The sequence below is a fragment of the Megalobrama amblycephala genome, linkage group LG13 (genome assembly GCF_018812025.1).
Source record: "Megalobrama amblycephala isolate DHTTF-2021 linkage group LG13, ASM1881202v1, whole genome shotgun sequence".
In the NCBI taxonomy this organism is placed as follows: Eukaryota; Metazoa; Chordata; class Actinopteri; order Cypriniformes; family Xenocyprididae; genus Megalobrama; species Megalobrama amblycephala.
In genome coordinates this window covers 9,181,310-9,196,267 of record NC_063056.1, presented here as the reverse complement: position 1 = coordinate 9,196,267, position 14,958 = coordinate 9,181,310, and the positions used below count along the sequence as shown (strand labels likewise).

At 37.7% G+C, this 14,958-nt stretch overlaps 1 protein-coding gene across 5 annotated transcripts in view; it reads left to right on the top strand.

Moving 5' to 3' along the window:
• Positions 1 to 14,958, top strand: part of adamtsl4 (ADAMTS-like 4) — a 109,687-nt gene that overhangs the window by 79,669 nt on the left and 15,060 nt on the right. For all 5 annotated transcript variants that reach the window (XM_048152077.1, XM_048152078.1, XM_048152079.1 and 2 more), the window contains 4 exons: positions 3,051 to 3,190; positions 5,031 to 5,235; positions 11,330 to 11,517; positions 14,510 to 14,636. In XM_048152077.1, coding sequence (XP_048008034.1) covers positions 3,051 to 3,190; positions 5,031 to 5,235; positions 11,330 to 11,517; positions 14,510 to 14,636 — 660 coding nt within the window. The remainder of the gene's footprint in view (positions 1 to 3,050; positions 3,191 to 5,030; positions 5,236 to 11,329; positions 11,518 to 14,509; positions 14,637 to 14,958) is intronic.

Here is a 14,958-nt window from a genome sequence, read left to right as displayed (position 1 = left end):
CACGTAACCCGACCTTTGAATATCAGCATGAAGTCTGGTCCATATTACAGCCTTTTAGTATAGGGACACACCAAACCGACACCGAAGAACTAGCACTGATAAAAGCCGAATGTGTTGCCTGCATTGGGGCAAAAAACTGCACGTGAACACACCGAGAGAAACTCAGCCGACTGTCAGCCAGCACGCATGTTCTGTGTCCGCGTTTAAAGAGAACGCTGTCTATTTTTTTTCATATAAATTCGTCTATATTCCTAATTCAGAAAGGGAGACTGGCACTGCAGGCTGCAGATACACACACCGTAAACAGCAGCACGGTGCTTACCGTTTTGAATATCATTCATGCTGATCACTTTTTACATGCTGAATCGGCCAAAAAACCCAGACTAACTTAGTCGGCCGACGCTTAAAAGTGGTCCGACATTGCACGACGGCCGATCGTCGGCTTGGTGTGTCCCAAGAGCCGCCCACTTAGGAAGAGAACGAATCTGACTGAGATGTAAAGGAACCAACAAAATTAGCGCTAAAAAGGCGTGGACTGAGTTGTTTTTATGGCTGACCTTATTGCATATTCATTTGTAGGCGTTTGTAGGAGTGGGTGTAACGTTAAGTGTCCGATGAAGATGATAAAGATGCAAAAAGTTCCAAAACAAAAGTATTTAATAAGTAAAACAAACTTGGGTAATCCAAAAGTATGAAGGCCATGTAACATACGAAGATACCGGACAAAGAATGAAAGGAAATGAGGAACTTAAATACGCAATGATAATGAACTAAATACAGACAGGTGTGATCATTAAACAAATGTTCATGACAACTGATTAGTGGGGGGAAAGGAGAACAAAGGAACACAGGAAACAGGTGACTAAACAGACAAAGAAATAACAAAACCAAAACTGAGCATAACTGTGACAGTGATCACTGGCCCTTGATGTAATTTACTACATTTTATCAAGTCCATTGATAGTTCTTCAGTGAATCAACCTGCTCTAAAAATAGGGCACAATATACTGTGTTAATGCGAATGAATTTTCCATATTGATTTTTCACAGATGTTTTCCCCATATGTTGAATGACGCATTGCATTGTGTTGTGTTTTAGGTAAAGGAAATGTCCTTAAACTTAAAATCTACATGAAACAGAAGTTGCAATAGTCTTTTCTACCCTATTGTGATGTATATCCAAGTGAAACAGCTTCTGGTACATGTATAAATGTAGCGCGGGACTTGATTTTGTCCATGGGGAATTGATTGGATGGTTGTGGTTTGCTATTGGTTCGCTCTCATGTGAGAGACAGGTTGTCCCGCCCTCGTGCCAGAAAACACGTCATCAGATAAGAGATGTTAAGTTATTTTGATTAAAGATTACAAGGGCACAAGGATTTTAAAAAAAATAAATAATGATGTGCATGGATAAATCACTTATAATAAATACTGCAATATTCAATAATAAAAAAAAAACAAAAAACAAGAATTGTCCAGTTTGATTTCATTGTGACTAACAGATAATGTCCTGGCAGAAAATTACCAGTAAAGTTCCATTTTTCTGCTGATTTTATTTATTTATTTATTTTTTTTTTATTATTATATTGCCTCTTGACAAAAAACCCTGTGTGTTCTTACTGGCAAACATCAGCCAATCAGATTTGAACTTGCCAGATCATGAAAGTACTATTTGTGCACATCAAGTGAACAGACCAGTGGTCAGCTGAGACTGATAATAGAATGAGAGACTGGAGGGCAAAAAACAGATCAATGACCTTTAAGGATGGACTGATAAGCTTGTGCCTGTTTTGTTCAGCAGATGCTGAAGTTGCAGTTTCTAACTATGAGTTATTGTATGACTGCATGAGAAGGTGCTGGTGTGTTACTTGGTTACTGGTCCAAATCGAAGGAGCTGAAGTCTGTATGATATTCACAGGGTTCCCACAGAAAGCCAGGAGGTATCAGGGAATTTTATAATTGTGATTTCCAGACGAACAGATAAAATCCTAATGTGCCAAGTTTCAAGTTTGTGTTATATCTCTGTGTTTGTAAACACCAGTAATAATGACGGTTTCCTGTGTTTGTGATGGAGGTTTTGATCATGGCATTGATTGGCTGTAATTAATAGCTGTTTGTGAAAGAGAGAGACTGAAGCAGCTTGCATCCGCACCCGAGGGATTCATCTAGGTTCATAAAGAGGACAGATACAACGGAAAAAACAAGCAGTTTTCAAGAAAGAGTTTCTTTCATGAGGGCAGAAGGATCCATGATGATAATTTATGTTTATTTCCAGCTGACGTCCACCAGCGTTATTTTAATATTATATTTATGATATTAGAGTAATTATTCATATTTTGAAATAGCTTTTATTTTCAGTTTTCATTTTAGTTTTTTTTTTTTTTTTTTTTTTTAGTTTCATTTTTAGTGCTTTTTGTCACTTTTATTATTATTTCAGTTTTACTTTTAGTAATTTTAGTACTTCAACTTAAGCATACATTTAATTATAATTAGTTGCCAAGGCATCATTTCTAATTTTCATTGAAGTTTGCTGATCTAATATTTGTATTTTATTTAAATTTCAGCTTTATTTCAAATAAAGAATTAACCATTTTTAATAGTTTTAGTTAACAATAACAACACTGGCATTAACTCAGATTGCCCATAAACTCACTCCACTGTATCTCTGACCCTTAAAATTAGGAAGGGTGTATGCACCTTTAATACTTCTATTTGAAGATGAGGTTTGTTATAATTAGCTAACCTCTTTGCAAATGAAGTGACCCCAGCAAAGCTGTTAAATACTGAAATGTTATAACACTATATGTGATACATGATATGTAAGCATTCATATGTTAATAAGCTCATGGATGTGATGTCAGTGCTGTGGCTGAATGGCTCATTTTTGCAGCTTATTTTCAATAAGTAGTTTAGGATGGCTTGCGAGACATGATACCTAATAAAGACAGACACCTAATAAAGTACAACAGATTATATTAAGTATAAGGGAAAATTGTTATAAATCTAATGAAATACCATTGAATCAGGTTTTTGTCTGTTTTTCTCTCGCAGTGGGTCTGGAGCAGCAGTGTGAGCTGACCTGTCGGCCGGTCGGGTATCGTTTCTATGTGCGGCAGGCGGAGAGGGTACGAGATGGAACGCCGTGTGCAAATAACACACCCAATGATGTGTGTGTGGGAGGACGCTGTCTGGTGAGAAAACAGTCCGACATGCACAAAAATGATAGTAACACCATCACCGGAAAGAGGTCTGACATGGACACCCTCAGCAATTCTATAAGTCTAAATCTGCTACATTTTTGTCTTGGAATTGTGAGATCTGTAGATCTACCCCTGTGAAAAAGAATTACACTTCAGCATAGTTTTAAAAAGAGTACTTATGTTGGAAATAGTAGGCTATTCTTTAAAAGAATGTGTATTGTAAATATACATATTTTAAAGTACATTCAAAATATATTAACTTTAAATGTAGTATCAAATAACAGTAAAAACTATAATCAAGTACCTTATGTTAATCAACACTTTAAAGATTATTAAAACAATGATTTAAAATGTACTTCAAAGTAAAACTTTTAATTTGACATTATTACAAAGTGCACTTTTTAAAAGTATACTTAAGTGTGTTAAGAAACATAGTCATAGTACTCTTTAAATACATTTAAGTTGCCTTTTATTTCATTAAAATAATTATAGTATCTGCTATTACAATTTTTAAAAACTATGTCTTGGTTTCACAGACAGGGCTTAGCCTAAGCTTCAATTAGGCCTTCGTTCAATTAGGACATTTAAGTAAATGTAGACTAGAAAAAATAACATTACTGGTTTGCATCTTGAGACAAAACAATGGCACTGACATATTTTAAGATATGTCAGTACAAGTTACTTTCAGTTAAAACAGCTCAAACATCCATTTTAGTATGGGACTTGCCTTAAAGGTGCCATCGAATTGAAAATTGAATTTACCTCGGCATAGTTAAATAACAAGAGTTCAGTACATGGAAATGACATACAGTGAATCTCAGACTCCATTGTTTACTCCTTCTTATGTAAATCTCATTTGTTTAAAAGACCTCCGAAGAACAGGCGAATCTCAACATAACACAGACTGTTACGTAACAGTCGGGATCATTAAAATGTATGCCCCCAATATTTGCATATGCCAGCCCATGTTCAAGGCATTAGACAAGGGCAGGACGTCTGGATCTGTGCACAGCTGAATCATCAGACTTGGTAAGCAAGCAAGAACAATAGCGAAAAATGGCAGATGGAGCAATAATAACTGACATGATCCATGATAACATGATATTTTTAGTGATATTTGTAAATTGTCTTTCTAAATGTTTCGTTAGCATGTTGCTAATGTACTGTTAAATGTGGTTAAAGTTACCATCGTTTCTTACTGTATTCATTTTTTAAACACTTGCAGTCTGTATAAGGCATAAACACATCTTCATTCTTTATAAATCTCTCCAACAGTGTAGCTTTAGCCCGTTAGCCAAGGAGCACTATCAAACTCATTCAGAATCAAATGTAAACATCCAAATAAATACTATACTTACGCGATTAGACATGCTGCATGACGAACACTTTGTAAAGATCCATTTTGAGGGTTATATTAGCTGTGTGAACTTTGTTTATGCAGTGATAGAGTCGAGAGCTCAGGAGGGGGCGGAGAGCGTGCGATTTAAAGGGGCCGCAGCCTGAATCGGCGCATTTCTAATTATGCCTCAAAATAGGCAGTTAAAAAAATTAATTAAAAAAAATCTATGGGGTATTTTGAGCTGAAACTTCACAGACACATTCAGGGGACACCTTAGACTTATATTACATCTTGTAAAAAAACGTTCGATGGCACCTTTAAGCCTTGTCTGTGAAACCGGTGGTATATTTTTAAGATTTGAAGTACAATACACATGCACATTCAACACAATTAAGCACACTTCTTTTTCATAAGGGTAGAATATGTTCTATCTTGTCATCCTCATGTATGCATATTCATAAAAAGCCTCTTTCCTCCATCTGTCTGTGTCAGAGTGAGGGCTGTGACGGTGTGTTGGGCTCAGGGTTGGTTCGGGATCGCTGTGGCGTGTGTGGCGGTGGAGACGGCACCTGCGAGAGGGTCACGGGAAGTTTCCTGAACACGAGCGTTCCGCTGGGTTACTACAAAATCCTGGATATCCCTCCCGGAGCCACAGCTATCAACATCACAGAGAGACGAGCCAGTCCAAACTATCTGGGTACGAATTCTGTGTGTGTCAGTCAAGTTTGGACCAAATATCTGCTCTAAAGATAGTAAAACCTAAAATCAGGTAAACTGTGGGAAGCAGCCAGTTGTCCCCATGAGAAGATGTATATTAATATATATATATAAAACTAACTAAGTAATGTCTTAAAGGGTTCCTTTTAAGCTTTTTTACATTTTCAACTTTCTTTAGTGTGTAATGTTGTTGTTTGAGCATGAAAAAGGTCTGCAAAGTTACAAAGCACAAAGGCATTCCAGCGGGAGTTACTCTCTATATCAGTGTCACTGTTTCTGAACTCCCTGAAATGCCTCCATTATAGCCTTGAGTTTTCTTCAGTGAACAAACACGTCAAAATATTCCTCATTTAAATAATTCCCACCCAAGACATACACAAAATAAAGGGACAAGATCTGGTTGAGCTAGTTAGTATTACATGAAACTCACTGTTATGGTAAGGGGCGTGACATTTAATGGTTAACAAATCACAACACATTGGTCCAGCCAACCAATGTATAAAAGAGCATAATAGGCGCCCTTTAATGAAAATGTAAAACTACATAAAGCATTGTGTGAGGGTTCAGGTTTATGAGTCAGAAAATGTCATTAGCTCCGTATAAAATGGAAATTCCCCAACATAATAGAAATACAAACATGCGTGTGTCTGTGAGGGGGTGGGGTTTGTCTTTCCTTATGGTGACCGAATGACCCTACAATAATAAAACCTGAAAAACGTCTATTGTGTGCACCTACGTAGTAAGAAAACAGCTTCATAAAGGAAATAACTTTTATCTTATTTCATATCATTTTTCTGGAATATTGCCCTACAAAGGCAAATGAACTCTGGAACTGACTTCATAGTGTTTGGACTGATTTGAATTTCAGAATCCATTCTGAGTATAGTTGAAATAAACGCATGTGTCATGATTTAAGTCATAACTCATGAGTAGCTCATGTGAAGCTACTGCATTTTACCTTTGCAGAGCAGAATAGTTCACCCAGAAATTTAAATGTATGTATTAAAATTTAAAGCAAATGGGGGCTGTCAAGCTACAAAAAATACATATAATCAAACGGGTTTGCCTCATCATGAGGGTGACGAAATTATGACAGAATGTTTATTTTTTGTGTGAACTAGCCCTTTAAAACACCGGTTGTCTGGCAGGGGTAGAATTAGTTTATTAAGGAATTTTGATTATCTTAATTTAAAACAATGAAAGTTGATGGAGTTCGTCCTGACATAAAACACATTCATGAACGTGTACATGTGTGTGTGATTGAATGCATGTACTTGCTTAAATAACATGTGAGGGTATGTTTGGTGTGAGATTAGTGTGAATTGATCATTGTTCCTTGGTTGAAGCTCAACTCTGAGTGACCCAAGCAAAGCTCAGACCTCCAGCCAAGCGTTCGGCTTGTGAACAACAGATCATTAGCAGAGAGACACAGCTGCAGTTGATCACTTTAGATGATCTAGAGCGTGTAAATCTGAATTCAGAGTGTCTGTAGATGATAACGTCCCATTGTTTCAGCACGTGGTGCGTTTTGGGGCAGCGATGATTCACTGTCCTGAGAGGGATGCTAATACTGTGTTCATCTTAAAGGTCCCGTTCTTCGTGATCCCATGTTTCAAACTTTAGTTAGTGTGTAATGTTGTTGTTAGAGTATAAATAAAATCTGTAAAATTTTAAAGCTCAAAGTTCAATACCAAGCGAGATATTTTATTTAACAGAAGTCGCCTACATCGAACGGCCAGTTTGGACTACATCCCTCTACTTCCTTCTTTAATGACGTCACTAAAACAGTTTTTTGACTAACCTCCGCCCACAGGAATACACAAGAGTTGCGTTTGTAGAGTGTGTTTGTCGCCATGTCGTCGAAATGCAGTTATTTTCATCCCGCAGTCCAATCACCGGGTCTGATTCCGGCTCAAATTGATAGGGTAAAATTAAAGACATGTTTACAATAACACTGAGCGCGTGCATCTCCACGTTATGGTAAGAGGCGTGACCTTTCCGGGCAAGATGCGCTAAGCTGCTGTCGAATCACAACACAGGAACCGCTGGCACAATCAGAACTCGTTACGTATTTCTGAAGGAGGGACTTCATAGAACAAGGAAGTCATCAGCCCGTTTTTATGACAGTGGAAACAGCGGTATACAGATAAGTAAATTATTTTAAAAATACTGTGTTTTTTTACACGCGAAACATGAACACATGTTATATTGCACACTATAAACACAATCAAAGCTTCAAAAAACCACGAAAAACGGGACCTTTAATATTAGCCTGAACATGACTCAGGAATGCTCGTATTCACGGATGATGATCTCTCTGGGCTGTGTTAGGTAATACAGGCATGTTTTCTTAAGTGAATATGACCCTGAGTCAGAGTCACGGACATGTCTGTGTTTGTTTCGCTGTACACCCAGGTCCGTTTCTGTGTGTGTTCTAGTATGGTGTGATTGTGCCCTGGAGGCAGACTGCTGTAGCAGACAAAACACTTACAGGCTTACGTGAGAAATCATCTTTTTTCTCTCTCTCTCTGACATCCTTTTTTGTCTTTTGCTTTTCTCTCTCCTGTGTCTCTCTGTTATTCCGTCTGCCCCAGTTTTATTGTTTAGAGGTTGCTCTTTCAGAGCTCAGGAGGTGTTAACTATCACTGTTATTATTGTTCATATTTCCTGTAACACTGGGTATTAAAGTTCAGTGTGTGGGTCGTCCTCCAGTGTTTGTGCTCCAGACGTGTGCTCAGCAATGCCCCGGAAACCACCCTCAACTCCAGCATCATTGCAGAGACTTGTTTAGGTGTTAGTAGTTTTGGTAGTAATACTACTTTTGTTCTCAGTGTTTGTCTGGTTTCATTATCAGTATTTTACCTAGTGACACTGCTTTAAAGGATTAGTTCACTTTCAAATAAAATTTTCCTGATAATTTACTCACCCCCATGTCATCCAAGATGTTCATGTCTTTCTTTCTTCAGCTGAAAATAAATTAAGGTTTTTGATGAAAACATTTCAGGATTATTCTACTTATAGTGGACTTTACTGGCCTCCAAATGGTTGAAGGTCAAAATTACAGTGTCAGTGCAGCTTCAAAGAGCTTTAAACGATATCAGACGAGGAATAAGGGTCTTATATAGCGAAACGATCTGTCATTTTCGAAAAAATGTAAATGTATATGCTTTATATAAACAAATGATTGCCTTTGTAACTGCTTCCGCTTTCTGTATTCTTCAAAAAGCTTACGCTGTATGTCCTATGCCTTCCCTATTCAACTTGCGGAAAAAATTGAAATAGCGCTGCGTTCATTCCGTAAGTAGAATAGGGAAGGCGTAGGAAGTCCGATGACCGATCGTTTCGCTAGATAAGACCCTTATTCCTCGTCTGGTATCATTTAAAGCCTTTTGAAGCTGCACTGAAACTCTAATTTTGACCTTCAACCGTTTGGAGGCCATTAAAGTCCATTATAAGTAGAATAATCCTGGTATGTTTTCATCAAAAACCTTAATTTCTTTTTGAGAAAGACATGAACATCTTGGATGACATGGGGGTGAGTAAATTATCAGGAAAATTTTATTTGAAAGTGAACTAATCCTTTAAGTTTCAGTTTTGGTCTAGTTTCGGTGTCGGTAATTTAATGAAACTAGTTTAAGTATCAGTTATGGTCTGGTATAGATGTCAGAAGTTTAGTTATCAGTTTTTGTCTGGTTTAATTATCAGTTTTAAGTCATGATTAGACATGTGCCAATTTCGGTAATACGGTATATCACGATAATGAATATGCACAATATTGTTATTGTGGGCACTTCAAAATACCATGAATAATTATTTATTATGAATTACTCACATTTTTATAAAACATTTTATAAAATACTTTCCCCATCAAATCGTATAAAATGCACAACACCGCTGTATGCTGTGTCAAAGGGACACGCGCACAGATGTTAACAAGCCCAACGTGCACGAGAAGCACATGGCAGAAGAGTAAAGGCCAATTCACGCCGCACCGACAAACGCCAACAAACACCAACAAACGCCAACGAACAAGTTGTCTTTGCAGGGGACTTGCCTCATCGTCATGGCAACGGTTCGTAGCCAGGTCAGATTACGTCAGAGTTTGTTGCTGTTTGTTGGAAAACTGTTCACACCGCGCAGACATTCCACGACCCGACAAACGCCGATTAAACATGTTCAGTCCGGTGAAAACCGACTCCGACCAACGCCAACAGACGGCAACAGGGGTATCACACCGATCCAACAAACTCCAACAGACGAGTTTGTTGGTGTTAATTGGCTGTTGTCAGTACGGTGTGAATTGGCTTTAAGGATCAGTATTGGTCTAGTTTAGATGCCAGTGGTTTGAGTAGTCGTACTAGATTAAGTATCAGTGTTTGTCAGGTTTATGTGTCAGTATTTTTGGTATTTTAGTATTTTAGTTATCAGTGTCTGTCTGGTCAGAATTTTAAGAAGTGGTTTGAGTAGTCATACTAGTTTAAGTATCAGTATTTATCTAGTTTAATTATCCTAGTTTAAGTATCAATAGTGGTCTAGTTTATGTGTCAGTAGTTTTGGTGGTCATAATGCTTTAGTTATCAGTGTTAGTCTGGTTTAATTGTCAGTATTTTTAGTAGTCATACTACTTTAGTTATCAGTGTTTGTCTGGTAAGCATTTTAAGGAGTGGTCTGGGTAGTCATACTAGTTTAAGTATCGGTCTAGTTTAGGTGTCAATAGACCAATTTGGTGTTTGCAAACAGCGATGACGTTTTTTGTGGGCGGAGCCTAGCTGGTTGCAGAAAATGACAGTTGAGCAGTAGAAGTCTATGGAAGCCACGAAATAAAAGAAAAAAAAAAAGTTAATTTCGAGTTTATATCTCACAATTCTGACTTTTATTTCTCACAAATCTGAGTTTACATCTCACATTTCTTACAAAGAAAAACAGAATTGTGAGATATACTCGTTATTCTGTCTTTTCTGAATTGCAATTTATCCCGCAATTCTGACTTTTTCCCCCTCAGAATTGTGAAATAAACTCACAATTGCGAGTTATAAAGTCCGAACTGGGAGTAATAAACACGCAAATGCAAGAAAAAAAAAAAATTATGTTTAAAAGTTATCTATGTAAAATATTATGGGTTTAAATTATTTTAATTATAATTATTTCATGCCGTGTAACTGCTATGTATGTATGTCCTCTGAACTGCATGTGTGAATTATGTAGACTTACTGTTTACATCAAATTCCTGCTTTAATAGTAGACTTAATCCTTGCAGGTGTCATCAGTCCAGTCTGTGAAACGTCTCTGTTTATCTTCAAAGGACGTTTTCAACGATGGTTTTCTTTAAAAATGAAGACTATATTTTTTGCATTCCGATTCCAACATCCAGAGGCACAACAAAACATTTTTCTCTTATTCTGTGGATTTTGCACATTTTCCTTTAATTGCTATCGCTATTTTTCTGCAACCAGTATGCGCGCGCAGCTGCAAGTGACGTAATTGTGACGTCTGCTCCAAAGTGGTCTATAGGAATCAACTGTTGACATACAGTAACAACGTATCATGGATCTGCACAGGTCTGATCATTTGATCTTGAAAGATTTTGATGAATGATGAGTTTATTTGACTACCATCTTCAGTGTCTTGGCAAATCAGTGCACATTTTTAGATCTACATTTACTCTCAAAGTAGTAGGTGAAGACATGAAAGATAACTCAGACATGGGTGGGCCTTTGAGTGCCATACACATTTGCTCAGTAATTTTAGTTTTCTGATATCTGTGCTACATCCTTGCCTTTTTTTCATTCCTCTTTCTTTGACACTTTTGCTATGAACTTCTCATGGAGGAAAATTCCTATTTGTACGTAATGTGTGATTATGGTAGGAAACTCGTAAAAAGATCATCACAAGCAGAACTGAGAGCTGTAATTACAGACAGCTAAAAACAGCCTTGCACACACTCCACAAACAAATAATGACTGTCGGATGAATCTTAAAACATCTTTTAAGATCATATCCAAAAACAAAAGTGAAAAAAGTGCATGTGTAAATGTGTGACCACAGCTTGTGTCCTGCTGTGTTTGTGTCCGCAGCCCTGCGCAGTGGAACAGGTCAGTCTGTGGTGAACGGACGCTGGGCGGTCGATCCGCCGGGAGAGTATCAGGCAGGAGGAACCACCTTCCTGTACAGCCGACCCAAAGCTGGGCCTCACGAGCAGGGTGAAGAGAGAGGAGAGACCCTCACAGCGCCTGGACCCACAACCACCCAGCTGCAGCTATACGTAAGTGCGCACACATGTGTTCATGCTGTATATTACAGTAATGTGGAAAGAGGTAGACAGGTCTGGCTAGTGTGTGATGGAGCACAAACTCTAATCTGGGAGGTTTTACTGCAGGAATGGATGGAAGGAATGAGCCACCACTTTGTTAAAACGTGCCTATTGTGTTTATTGATGATGATATTAAATGAGCATAACACTTCTGAGCTCATGTTAGGAGCTCTATTATTCTCCTCAAAGGGCTTATATCATGAAACAGGATTTTTCTTGCTCACGGTTGTTTTAATACCAACATTTCACTAGTCAATACCAATACCAGTGAAATTTCAAAGGAGCAAAACTAAATTTGCTATTAAACACAAGCCTTCATTTCAGCCAAAAATGAAAATGCTGTCATCATTTATTCCCCGTCATGTCGTTCCAAACCTGTATGACTTACTTTCACAGAGTCACAGGAGAATCAATCGTCAAATGTCATAGATTCTCTGCATATTAGGCTAGAATACAAGAAAGTATTTTAAAATAATAAAAATACACACATTTTCAGTATTTAAAAGGACATTTCACCCAAAAATTAAAATTTACCCTCAAGCCATCCTAGGTGTATATGACTTTCTTCTTTCAGATGAACACAATCAGAGATATATTTAAAAATATCCTTAGTCCTCCAAGGTTTATAATGGTTGTGAATGGCAAAAAAATGCATCCATCCATTAAAAAAAAGCCATACGCATTCGACGTACATCCAAAAAGTGAACTTCCACGACATAGTATTATGTTCTACACTGCACCATTTCGTACTATGCTAGTACATCATGTCATTGTGTACTATGTCACGGAAGTTCACTTTTTGGACATACGTCGAATGCATATGGCTGTCCCGTCCGAAGCTTGTTATTTTACTTTATAAAGCTTCAGAAGGCCTTTATTAATCCCCTGGAGTCATATGGATTTATTTTTTTTATGGATGGATGCATTTTTTTGAATTTGGGGTGCCATTCACAACCATTATAAACCTTGGAGGAGCAAGGATATTTTTAAATATATCTCTGATTGTATTCGTCTGAAAGAAGATAGTTATAAACACCTATGATGGCTTGAGGGTGAGTAAATCATGGGATAATTTTCATGTTTGGGTGAACTGTCCGTTTAAGTACTGATTAGTCTAGTTTCTGTGTCAGTAGTTTGGGTAGTCATAAGAGTTTAAGTGTCAGAAGTTGTCTAGATTGGGTATTACTAATGATACTAGTTTAAGTATCAGTATTGGAGTTTAGGTGTCAGTAGTTTTAATATATTACAGTTAACATTGTTTGTCTAGTTTAATTATCAGTATTTAAGTAGTGAAATTAGTTTAAGGATCAGTATTTGTCTAGTTTGGGTGTCAGTAGTTTGGGTAGTCTTATTAGTTTATAGGTCACTCATGCAACCCCATACCATCAGAGATGCAGGCTTCTGAACTGAGCGCCAATAACAACTTGGGTTGTCCTTGTCCTCTTTAGTCCGGATGAAATGGCGTCCCAGTCTGCAAAAAAGAACTTCAAATTTTGATTCGTCTGACCACAGAACAGTTTTCCACTTTGCCACAGTCCATTTTAAATGAGCCTTGGCCCAGAGAAAACGCCTGCGCTTCTGGATCATGTTTAGATATGGCTTCTTTTTTGACCTATAGAGTTTTAGCCGGCAACGGCAAATGGCACGGTGGATTGTGTTCACCCACAATGTTTTCTGTAAGTATTCCTCAGCCCATGTTGTGTTTTCCATTACAGTAGCATTCCTGTATGTGATGCAATGCCGTCTAAGGGCCCGAAGATCACGGGCATCCAGTATGGTTTTCCGGCCTTGACCCTTAAGCACAGAGATTGTTCCAGATTCTCTGAATCTTTGGATGATATTATGCACTGTAGATGATGATAACTTCAAACTCTTTGCAATTTTTCTCTGAGAAACTCCTTTCTGATATTGCTCCACTATTTTTCGCCGCAGCATTGGGGGAATTGGTGATCCTCTGCCCATCTTGACTTCTGAGAGACACTGCCACTCTGAGAGGCTCTTTTTATACCAAATCATGTTGCCAATTGACCTAATAAGTTGCAAATTGGTCCTCCAGCTGTTCCTTATATGTACATTTAACTTTTCCGGCCTCTTACTACCTATCCCAACTTTTTTGGAATGTGTAGCTCTCACAAAATCCAAAATGAGCCAATATTTGGCATGACATTTCAAAATGTCTCACTTTCAACATTTGATATGTTATCTATATTCTACTGTGAATAAAATATAAGTTTATGAGATTTGTAAATTATTACATTTCTTTTTTATTCACAATTTGTACAGTGTCCCAACTTTTTTGGAATCGGGTTTGTAGTTTAGATATGACTAGTTTACATGTCACTATTGATCTAGTTTAGGTACAGTATGACTAGTTTAAGTGTCAGTATTGATCTAGTTTAGGTATGACTAGTTTACGTGTCACTATTGGTCTAGCTTAGTAATGACTAGTTTACATGTCACTATTGGTCTAGTTTAGGTATGACTAGTTTAAGTGTCAGTATTGGTCTAGTTTAGGTATGACTAGTTTACGTCTCAGTATTGGTCTAGTTTAGATATGACTAATTTAAGTGTCGCTATTGGTCTAGTTTAGATATGACTAGTTTAAGTGTCAGTATTGGTCTAGTTTAGGTATGACTAGTTTACATGTCACTATTGATCTAGTTTAGGTATGACTAGTTTACATGTCACTATTGATCTAGTTTAGGTATGACTAGTTTACATGTCACTATTGAATAATGAATAATATTTTCATAGGTTTCAGTTTTAAGTTTATTTAGATGTTCAGAGAAAGAGCATCCACATACTGCTGAGTGTGTAGGAATGTGTTTGAGTCTGTTTGCATCAGTGATATACGGTCGATACTAACTGGAATGCGGTCACGGAGTGAGACGTTACCATATGCTGGAGTTTATTAACCTGTTTTTCTCTCTCTGTCTCGCTGTAGATTATTTTCCACAGGCAGAATCCAGGCATAGACTATGAATATTATATCCCAGTGGAGAAACAGAGAGACGGAGAGAGAGAAGTACACAGAGAGAGGGAGCGAGGACGGGCAGCACTCCGAGAAATCAGTGAGTTTTCCTGAAGTCTTCTTGTCACACAGAGTCTTTCTCTCTTTCTCTCTCTTGCCATCTCAGTTTCTATTTTTCTCTCCTGATGATCTTCTCTCTCACTCTAAATTTATAGTGTTTATATGTGTGTGCCATGCAGATATATTTCACTTGAGTAGTCTTCTCTTATTTCTCTCATCACTTATTGGCCACTGCCGAAACCTTTTAAGGTCATTACAGGAGAACGGGCCTATGATTGTGTGTGTGTGTGTAACATCAGAGGATGATGTTAAACAGAGTTTTTATGAGAATGGGGTCACTGTGAGAGTGTGTGACATGAACC